This window comes from Caretta caretta, chromosome 7 (assembly GCF_965140235.1).
Source record: "Caretta caretta isolate rCarCar2 chromosome 7, rCarCar1.hap1, whole genome shotgun sequence".
Classification (NCBI taxonomy): Eukaryota; Metazoa; Chordata; order Testudines; family Cheloniidae; genus Caretta; species Caretta caretta.
Window position 1 is genome coordinate 53,752,833 of NC_134212.1, and position 11,304 is coordinate 53,764,136.

Genomic DNA, 11,304 nt, shown 5'->3' on the forward strand with positions numbered 1-11,304 from the left:
ATGGACACCCACACCTCCTCAATCCATTGGGCGACTAGATTGATTTCAGCTTCATAAGATTCCCGCCTTTTGTCAACTTCACCATGCCTGAGCACATCCATTCAGCCCACATTTTGCATAGCCTGTCTTTAAAGGGTTTGTTCAGGCAGACATCAAGCGGTTGTAGAACTGAAGTTAAGCCTCCAGGTATTACAGCCAAAGTAGTTTTCACATTTTTGGCCACATTTTTCACCTCATCCATCTTGTATGCCCTGAACATGTCGCAGATGAGCATAGCAGGTTTCTTGAAAAGTGCTCCTGGTCTCTTATTCCACACTTTTTCCAGCCATTCAATAGTCTCACTTTCATCCATCCATACCTTTTCATGTGCATATACGAGGACACCAGCAGGAAATTCTATGTTTTTAGGCAAGGTTTTTCTTTTAAAAACAACAACAGGAGGGAGCTTTGATCCATTTGCCAAACATGATAAAACCACCGTAAAATGGATTTTTTCATGGTCAGTGGTTTTAATTGAAACTTTTTTTTCCACCAACACCGGTTACCGTTCTGTTGCTCGGGAGATCAAATGTAATCAGTGTTTCATCCATATTTTCTATCTGTGACAGTTCAAATGCATATTCCTTTTGATATTTTATAATAAACCTTTGGAAATATTCGATTTTTTTCTTCCAGATCTCTCGGCAGCTTTTGCGCTATCTTTGTTCGCTGACGAAAACAGAGACCATGACGGTTCATGAAGCAAGTACACCAACCCGCTGATGCCACAAACACTGATGGCTTTACTGACTTGTATTTGTCATCTTGTTTAGTCTGCAGAAGAATGAGGGGGGATTTGATAGCTACTTTCAACTACCTGAAAGGGGGTTCCAAAGAGGATGGATCTAGACTGTTCTCAGTGGTAGCAGATGACAGAACGAGGAGTAATGGTCTCAAATTGCAGTGGAGTAGGTTTAGGTTGGATATTAGGAAAAACTTTTTCACTAGGAGGGTGGTGAAACACTGGAATGCATTACCTAGGGAGGTGGTAGAATCTCCTTCCTTAGAAGTTAAGGTCAGGCTTGACAAAGCCCTGGTTGGGATGATTTAATTGGGGATTGGTCGTGCTTTGAGCAGGGGGTTGGACTAGATGACCTCCTGAGGTCCCTTTCAACCCTGATATTCTATGATTCTATGATCTGCAGCACTGCTCTTTTAGTATGCATTTCAAGCCAATCTAGTCCACTAAACAAAGCTTTTGCAACTTTAAAAGGCTGCAGTATCGATATCAATAAATGGGTTGGCAAACTTTGGCTCCCAGCCAGTCAGGGTAAGCTGCTGACGGATCAGGACGTTTTGTTTACCTGGAGCGTCTGCAGGCATGGAGCCCCTCAGCTCCCTATGGTCATGGTTCGCCATTCCCAGCCAACGGCCACCACTTCCCACAGTTCCTATTGGCTGGGAACGGCAAACCGAGGCCACAGGGAGCTGAGGGGCTCCATGCCTGTGGACGCTCTAAGTAAACAAAATGACAATGTATTAGATATTCAATTCAATAATTCCATAGTGTTTAAAATCATCACATTTTGGTGTAGACCCATTTATAAGCCAACCTTCCCTCTTTGATGCTTCACTTTTTTACCAAAAATATTCGGCTTATGAACGAGTATATACAGTATGTCCGAGGCAGTACTAACTTATTTGTATCAGTGTATAAAGATTTATCTCAGAGGAAGTATCTTTGGCCAGCCTAGGCAGCAGCGGAAAGTCCAGCCACTGACTGAGGTATGTCCATTGTCATGGGCATACATGTGTTCATTTCCTCGTAGAGTCTACCTGGTGCTATCACCGTGCTTCGCTGACAATAAACCTGCCTGGGTGCCTTCATACCTTAACGGATCTTATGGTCATTGGGCAGTTCGCTCGAGATCTGCTGTGCCAACTGTCTACGCAGAGCTGGGACAGCACACAGGGAGAATACACACACACCCAGCCAAACATCTAACACACACACCCAGCCAAACATCTAACAACATTGGTGACCCCAACTACTGATCTGGTAAGTAGGTGTGAGCTGTCCTCTGTAGGAATTGCAATATAACATGACACAAAACCACAAGCTAGGAAACGCCCTTAACCTCTCCCAGCTAATCCCCCACAGTTTAATAAGGTATGGATGTGCTGGGACTGAAGTGTTAACTCATGCTCAAACTTTGTCATAGTTACTGTTATGCTCTGGGCAGGGTTGATTAATGTCACTCAATATAGTAAACTCTTAATTGTATTTATATTCTGTCCCTAGACAGAATATGCCTTTGTGTGGGTTTTGATTATGTTGTTTTGGTTTTTAAGGTGGCCACCTGGTTTTCAGTTCTCACATTTGCTTATCATTACATCTATTTTCCTATTGATTAGAGAGCATAAATTGTTTTACTTTAAAAAGTTAACACTTTGGAGACTACAGAAGAACATATGATTGTAATATCTAAGATGCATCACTAAGTGGGATTAAAAATGGAACAAAGATTCTTGGTTCATTGTACTGTGTACTTTCAATTTTGCCTCAGCAATCAAGTTGAAAGTCATAATATTGTTCATATTATTAAAAAAATTGGTTAGTCTCTAAGGTGCCACAAGTACTCCTTTTCTTTTTGCGAATACAGACTAACACGGCTGCTACTCTGAAATAGGTAATATTGTCATTTAATAGGTTACGGATGATGATTCTGAAGGGTGTATGCAGTTGCTGCAAACTAATGGGTTTAATCTAACCTTTGATGAAGAAATAATAGCATGTAATGTCCCAAGAAAACAGAAATGCAGCAGGATGTGCTCTAGAGCAGTGGTTCTCAAACTTTTTTCTTCACAGACCACTTGAAAATTGCTGAGAGTCTTGGAGGACCACTTAATGATCTTTCCAAATGTTGTTTGTACCATTAGCTAACTATGATACAAACACTGATACTGTTCTGAAAGCAAAAAATCTGCCGGGATAAAATGTGTCTTTGAAATTCAAAGGCCTTCAATTGCTTATTCAGTGGTCTACGTGCATATAATTAATATCCATCACCTTTAAACAATTCCTCAGAGTTTTAAACAATCTCCTCTTGGGATTACCTAAACTGTACTGCAATCTATTTTAAAGGACAGCTGGAAACACCAACCTCTTTGTATAAGCAGGGTTTGAAAGACCCTCTTGCCTCCTCATCCAAAAGGAGAAGAAATTTGGAGAGGGAATGAACAGAGTTACTGCATCTATTTGCTCCTTCCACTGAAAGCAAAGCAGTCTAAGTGCCACTAGTGCTTTCCCAGGGAAACAACCGAGAGGACAAGCAGCCTTGCACCATAGCCTTTTCAGGGGGAGTCAAGAAAAAACTTGCACATGCTTTGTTGTGTAAAGGTGACTGCCCAAAAGAGAGTGAGATATAAATTTAAAAAGTAAACCAATGAGGAAAGAATTGTGGGGTGGGGGTGCAGAGATGATGGGGATTTTTGGGAGAGCAAAAATACAGGCTGACCCAGATGCCCATCACCCCAGCTAACTGCACTGAACACATATCCATATGGACCCCAGAATTCTATCATCGTAATCTGAGCACACAAGCACTTTTTCCCTTCCTGCTGGTGAAATGAGTATGGCCAGAAAGTAGTTAAACAGTGGCTTCTCCTCTATATAGGACATAATATACTAACAAATTCAAAATCTGTGGATGATCTGTGAACCCAAAGTTTGTTTGAACTGTTATAAGAGCAATAATCAATTACTTTTACCACAAACACCTGCAAAAAGCACCAGAAAATTGTTAAATGTTACTGGCAAACAAGGAAAATAAGAGAAATCAGTTATATTTAATCATAAAATTGACACAACATAATGTTGCAACTTCTGAACCACACAATACAGTACCGTGCAGGGACATTCAATGTCACTAACTGAAGCTGAATGGGGGCACTGCAGAAAAATTACATTTTTCTCCATTCAGGAGAAAACAGTTATATTTTGTTTATTTAAAAGATACAGTAATAAAAACCTTGACACAGGACAATTCTTGGGTATTTAATGTCACAACTTCACTTCAGGCCTTTGAATGTCCCCATGGATCATTAATTCACAGGAAATACCCTGTGACCAAGTCACTCACATTCAAGTTAACTAAACCATTAGAGACGAAAATAACTGACTACTTGAATAAAAGTACTCAGTAACCTGTTATGGTATGCCACAGATTTGTGAGAGTATGCCAGACCAATCCAATCCTTGATTTAACTTCACTATATTCAGATTGTATATGCTGGACATTTACAACAATCATTACAAGAGAACATAAATATGTTTTAATTAGGCATAAAATATTTCTCAAGTACAACGTTCATATCATAAATCTGTCTGAGCAGGTAAGTGTTCTTACAATGGCTAAATATGGAGGTCAAACGTTTTTAAAATGTGGGTCACGCCCCAATTTTTTTCCTCTCTTACTGGAAAATCTGAATAACTGATAATACAGTATTTCAATCACTTTCTTGAGACAGCATTTTTGGCCACGGCTGACAAGACACACTGTTACCAGCAGAATGAATTATCTTGTCTCCAATCTCCTTCTCTCCTTATTTACTACCTCATTTTGCAGTTTTTCCCCAGTGATAAAAACTAAGGGTGTGCCCACACTACAGTTCAAACAATGCTAGTAACAGCCATCTTTAAACCATTTTTTGTTTTCTTTTTAAAGAATCATGTTACAACATCATGTTATGGACTACCTGGAGGCACAGCACAGAGCATCATTCTCAAGAAAAAAAAATCTGTTAGCAACTCATGGTAATAAATAACTTAGGCCTGATCTACACCTAAAACTGAGGTTGACCAGACTGCATCACTCAGGAGTGTGAAAAATTCACACCTCTGACAGATGTAGTTAGGCTGATCTAAGCCTTGGGACAAACACCCCAAGGTCAATGAAAGAATTCTTCCACCAACCTTGCTACTGCCTCTCAAGGACTTACTACAACAACAGAAAACCCCTTTCTGTAGCTGCAGCAAGCGTCTATGCTACAATGGCATAGCGGCAGTTCTACTGCTGTAGTGCAGACACACTCTTAAGGCTTGTCTTTAGTGAAGGTGCTACTATGCTGATGGGAGAGCTTCTTCCACTGGCATAGTTAATCCACCTCCCTGAGAGGCGGTAGCTATGTCAGGGGGAGAAGCTCTCCCGTTGACACAGCGCTGTCTACACGGGGGGGTTAGGTATAACTACATTGCTTGGGGGGGGGCGTGGATTTTTCACACCCTTGAGCAACAGAGTTATACTGATATAGATCTGTACTGTAAACCTGGCCAGAGATATCATACCCTTAACACTGAAGATTTACCGCCAGAAATTACATACGTACTCTGTAAACCAACAGTTCTCAAATGTTAGCAATCCGAGGACCCCCATTTTGATTTTAAATGTTTCACGGACCCCAACCCCGCATTCAGCCCCAGGCCCCACCCCCACGGTCCTACCCCCACCCCACCTCTTCCTGCCCCTGCTCCACTCCACCCCTGCCCCTCCTCTTTCTGCCCCCTACCCTGAGCATGCCCCATCTCTGCTCCTTCCCCTCCCTCCCAGTGTCTCCGGTATACCACTGAACAGCTGTTCCCCAGCATGCAGGAGGCACTGGGAGGGAGGGGAAGGAGTTGATATGGGGGACTGGTGGCCTTGGACATGATTCCGCCCCCTTCCCCGAGCGTGCCCCATTCCCGCTCTTCCCCACCCCCAGCGCCTCCTGCACGCTGCTCAACAGCAGCTCCCTAGTGTACAGGAGGTGACTGGGAGGGAGGGAGAGGAGCTGAAGGAGGGAGTGGGAGAAGTTGATCTGCAGGGACGGCGGACCCCTTGCAGTACTCTCATGGACCCACAGGGGTCTGCAGACCCCAGTTTGAGAAATGATGCTGTAAACCATTGTATGTAAAGTCTATATAACTTTGTATTCTGCAACCAGATGTGTGTGCACCAGACCCTGAAGTGTACTGATTGTGTAGTTCTGGTGCAAGACATTTATAGCTACCATAAATAAATTAGAGTATTCTGTATTAAAACAAATGGCTTAACTTTTTCTTCTTAGCAACCATCCTACAAGAAAAACTGAAGTATTCATTTCTTGGCAGCTATTTTTTGGGAGAGTCAGAATTAAGGTTACTGTTGAAATCTTACGTTTATTTTCATATCTAAATTTTTGCTAACCATTAACTAAGAATTTTCAAATCTTTACATAAGTTGCATTATTTCCATACTATTCCATGGCGAGGGTGTCCTTGGTGTTTGTTTTTTCTATTTCTATTTTTCTATTTAATGTTATTTACTGTAGCAACATTAACAACATTTACACTATTAACCCTACACATACACTTGCATGCACTGAAGCCTATATTAAAAACGTTGTGTATAAAACTATATACACTGAACTGTTTTCAGTGCACAAATATCTGTGCACAATATTCTACACAGTCAAACTTCAACATACATAAGAACTTATCTGACAAAATTTTTATGAGCTCAACTGTGCTAGGTCCTTGCTGCTTCGTAGGGTTCACTTCCCTCCCCAGAATGACACAATACTTTCAGAACTTGAAAAGCTGAACATGGACCAACAGTGAGTTTAGAAGCACCCATGGCTTAGTTCTGCTGAGTTTCTAAATTCAGTTATTTGTTCTGAGGATCTGAAGTGCATGAAATAGAATGGGTCAGCTGGGAGGGACTGTGACCTGGTATCCCATACTTAAGTTTTGTCTGGGAACAGATGTGGCATCCAGGGAGGGAAGGAAACTTTTCTAGTGCATGCCTTTATTCTGCAGTGAATTTAAATGTTTGGAGGAAATGCCATATGTACAAACTGTTCCCTGCAAAAAGAGTTTTGAGAGTTTTCACTAGTGACTTCAATGATTGGTGTAAACAAATTACTGGTAAGAAAAATGAGTACTTTGGTTCACTTTAAAAAACAAGCAAGGTTTGTAAGGAGGTTCACAATCATGGTAGAAGTTTACAGAGCAGACAGACCTGTTTAAACATAGTTGCTGGTCTACTTTGGTTTCAAATGAACCTGGTCTTAATGTCTAATACCAGGAATTGTTTAATAGTAGTAGTCCTCACAATTCTCACTAAAACACTATGCCATGCTGACACTGAAGGGGAAGCAGGGAGGAAAATACATCATCAGAGGACGCATCTACCCCACAGAACGTCACCAGTTTTGTAACTAGTTTGTAATACAACTGACTATGTACAGTTCATGTCAAACAAAGCATGGTCAACACATCTGATGTAGGTGGTAGCACATTTCAGCCATGCTTTATAACATGACTGTCAGGTTTGAATTAGGTTCTAACGTGGTTCAGCTGTATAGATGGGATCACTTAGCATCTACTGTAGCCAATGATCTTACCTTTCATCCCTCTGCTGTAAGAGTATCCCAAACCACATTGCACCTTGTGAAAAAAGCCCACAATTGTCTGTCTCTCACACCAGCAGCAGAGACAGTATGAGTTAACTGTCCAGGATTTTCTCCAGAAGGCACTGACACAACATAACTATGCAGCATGGTAGCTGTGGACAGGCCAACAGAATTAACATATGGTTGGACCAAGAAAATGCTCCTGTGTGGGCAGTTAACCATATTAGGTGTAGTTGTGTCAGATGAAGCTATGAAAACCTGGTTACACTTATAGTGGTTCTATATGCAACGCAGACATGGTCAAAAACAGATTGCATCCCCAGCACACAATTCTGTAAGCATAAAATAACAGTCTTAACTTAGATTTTGGAATACAGGAACTCATCGCTTAACGTTGTAGTTATGTTCCTGAAAAATGCGACTTTAAGAGAAACTATGTTAAGCGAATCCCATTTCCCCATAAGAATTAGTGTAAATAGGGTGGGTTAGGTTCCAGGGAAATTTTTTTCACCAGACAAAAGACTATATCTATATATATAGATATATACACACACACACACTATAAGTTTTAAACAACTTAATACTGCTAAACAGCGATGATGATTGTAAAGCTTGGTTGAGGTGGTGAGGACAGAGGGTAGGATATTTCCCAGGGGAGGCCTTACTACTAAATGATGAACTAGCAACTGGCTGAGCCCTCAAGGGTTAACTCATTGTTAATGTAGCCTCACACTCTACAAGACACCAGGAATGGAGGGAGGGGAGACAGCATGGCAGACAGAGACACACACCCTGTGTGTGACAGAGAGATGCGCATTGCTCCTTTAAGTACACTGACCCCACTCTTAAGTACACTGCCTTTTTAAGTTTATCAGCAAGCTCAGATGGTAGCTGCTGCCAGGAAGCTCCCTCCGTCCTGAGCCCTGTGCTGTCTGTCCCCTGCTCTATGGAAGATGGAGTAAGCTGGGTGCAGGAGCAGGAGGGAGGGGGACACCCTGACATTAGCTTCCCTTTCCTCCCCCACCCCCCGCAAAGCAAGCAGGAGGCTCCGGGGAGCAGCTCCAAGGCAGAGGGCAGGAGCAGCACATGGCAGTGGGGGGAGGGACAGCTGAACTGCCATCAATTGATGGCCTGCTGGGCAGCTGCCGCACAGGGAACTTAGGGGAACCAGGAGCTGATAGGGGGCTGCCCGTCCACCCTGGTTCCAAGCCCCCACCAGCTAGCTGCAACGGGCTGCTATTCCTGCAAGCAGTGGATAAAGCAGACAGTTGCCAAATGACGTTACAAGGGAGCACTGCACAACTTTAAATGAGCATGTTCTCTAATTGATCAGCAACTAAACAAGTTAACCAGGACAACTTTAAGTGAGGAGTTACTGTAGCTAACTGCATGGGTTATGATTAACATGAACTGTTGAGGAGTTTGGAAATCAGCAGGTTTTCCAGTGCAGTTTGAAATAACCAGTCACTGTAAGTTCACCTGTATCGTCTGAATGGCCTAACCTAATTATTTCTTGCAACAAATTGCAAAGTGTAGAAAATATTACAAGCCTCCACACTATTCATTATTACAACACTGTGATAATAGCACTAAGTGCCACTGACAGGGCAGAATGCTCATTTGTAGTATTTTTTACTTTTATTTTTTGCAATTGTTCAAACAAATCAATAGGTTAAGCAACTGAAAATGAACACCACCTTATTGTAAGTAAAGGTTTCCTAGCACTCTGGAAAACACGCTGAGTTACAAAATGTACTATTAGAGTCCAATGCTTTGAAAACAAATATATCCCCTTAATTTCTCAAGCTTTCCCATTATGTAAAAGTTGAATGTTCAGGGCTGTAGTTGCTTTAAAAGCATATTTTAGACAATGTGTTTCTAAGAATACTAGTGTTCAGAACAAATTGCTGCCTACAACAGAAACTTTTAAATTACATAGAAACTGTACAAGCACAAAAGAATAAGCCACTTCAAATAAATGATCCCACCACAGCTAAATACAGTTTAATTATCAAACCTACAAGAACATAAAATTAAAATCTTGTTCTATATGATTCATTCAAATTGAAGTTGGAAAAGTCCTTAATGGGTCACTCAGTCTTCTCCTGACAATCCACAATTTATGTGTGTTGTTACTATTTTAAAACAATGCTACTGTAAAGGAGTTTTTTTTTGTAAAAACAGTAAAACAGACCTGTTGCACCCTGAAAAAAGAGTCTGCACATCCTGCAGCACTTTGGCCACTAATCCATCAGAATTAGAAACTTGAAAGCAGTGACCAATAGCAAAAGAGGCAACTACTCCATGCTCCCTCCTCCTCTGTTCTGTCAGGGAGCACGCTGGAGAGAAGGGACTGACTATTAAGACAGCAAAAGCCCATTGCAAGGATCTCATGTGGAGGAGACCGTGCACACACACAGAGCGGAGCCTGTCTATAGTGCGCAAACCTCCAGAGGACTCTTTACAGATACACCCCACAATACACACCGGGGACACGCATTTAGAATGAACGAGTTTGTCGGGTACACCCATACGCTGAGGCCTGCCCCCCGCTCACACATATACAGCCCCCCTCAGACCCCCACAATCACATACCGCCCCCCACCCGCTCTCACACACCTCCCCACTCATACAGCCCCTCATGCACTCACACCCCCCCCGCCCGCACAGGCACCCACTCGCCCCCATTCTCACCCCGCCCCACCGCCGCCGCCGAGTCGTTCACCCCGCAGAGGGCCGGTCGCTGGCGGGGCTCACCCTTAACGGCCCGCTCGCTGGTGCCGTGAGGCGGCGGTGGCCCCTTGCTCCCCTCCTTGGCGGACATGGCGGGGCGCGGCCGGGCTCCGCTCCCGGCGGCGACTGCGGCTCTATAGGCTCCGGGGTCACGCGGGGGCGGTGGCAGCTAGAGGCCCCGGGCGGCAGCGGCCCAAAGGAACATGGCGTCAGGCGAGACTCCGAGCACCTCACAGCGAGGGGACAGTCCGCCTCGGGACCGACATGCACCGCGCGCCACCCCACGACTGGAGGCTAAGGGAGCGTGGGAAAACTCTCCCTCCCGCTTCCCGCAGCATGGCCCTAAGGGAGCGTGAGAAAACTCTCCCTCCCGCTACTCCCGCAGCATGGCCCTAAGGGAGCGTGGGAAAACTCTCCTTTCCGCAGCATGGGCCTAAGGGAGCGTGGGAAAACTCTCCCTCCCGCTTCCCGCAGCATGGCCCTAAGGGAGCATGAGAAAACTCTCCTTCCCGCAGCATGGCCCTAAAGGACCATGGGAAAACTCTCCCTCCCGCTTCCCGCAGCATGGCCCTCAGGGAGCGTGAGAAAACTCTCCTTCCCGCAGCATGGCCCTAAAGGACCGTGGGAAAACTCTCCCTCCCGCTTCCCGCAGCATGGCCCTCAGGGAGCGTGGCCCCAAGGTAAAGTTCCATTCAGCTAATGGCTCATGAGGCTGATACAGCAAAGACACCTCAGTTTCATAGTCAACCATACACACAGGAGAGACATGGCCAGAAGCCTGTCCAACCGCTGTGGATTGGCCTAACTTGATGGACTAGGTACCCATTTTGCAGCTGGGTGAACTGGAGCAGGCCTTTGTGTGTGAGATTTGAATCCATGAGCATCGAGATTGTAGTACAGCACCTTAACTGCTCAGTTCCACTCTTTGAGATGCCCCTACGGGAGCCTGGTGTGTGACATTTCCATTCAATATCTTTGAGGACCTGTGACAACTGGGGGATCATCCAGCTCCATTAGGAGTTCTGTCACCACCTGCCCTGGCACCTTGGGGGGCCGTAATGCTATGGTTCTGTGGCACAGAGCCCTGTCAATACTGGCCAGTCCATAGGCATGGAGGTCTTACCCTGACTTCTAGCAGTCTAGTTACTCATTGCACGGTGA

The 11,304-nt window shown here is 44.2% G+C and overlaps 1 protein-coding gene across 7 annotated transcripts in view; it reads right to left on the reverse strand.

Moving 5' to 3' along the window:
- Positions 1-10,423, reverse strand: part of PPP3CB (protein phosphatase 3 catalytic subunit beta) — a 62,226-nt gene extending 51,803 nt beyond the window's left edge. For 5 of the 7 annotated variants that reach the window (XM_075130685.1, XM_048858037.2, XM_048858036.2 and 2 more), the window contains exon 1: positions 10,105-10,423. In XM_075130685.1, the coding sequence (XP_074986786.1) occupies positions 10,105-10,234 (130 nt within the window). In that variant the 5' untranslated portion in view covers positions 10,235-10,423. The remainder of the gene's footprint in view (positions 1-10,104) is intronic. The other 2 variants (XM_048858035.2, XM_048858039.2) reach the window with 2 other exon arrangements.
- Between the last annotated feature and the right edge of the window lie 881 nt (positions 10,424-11,304).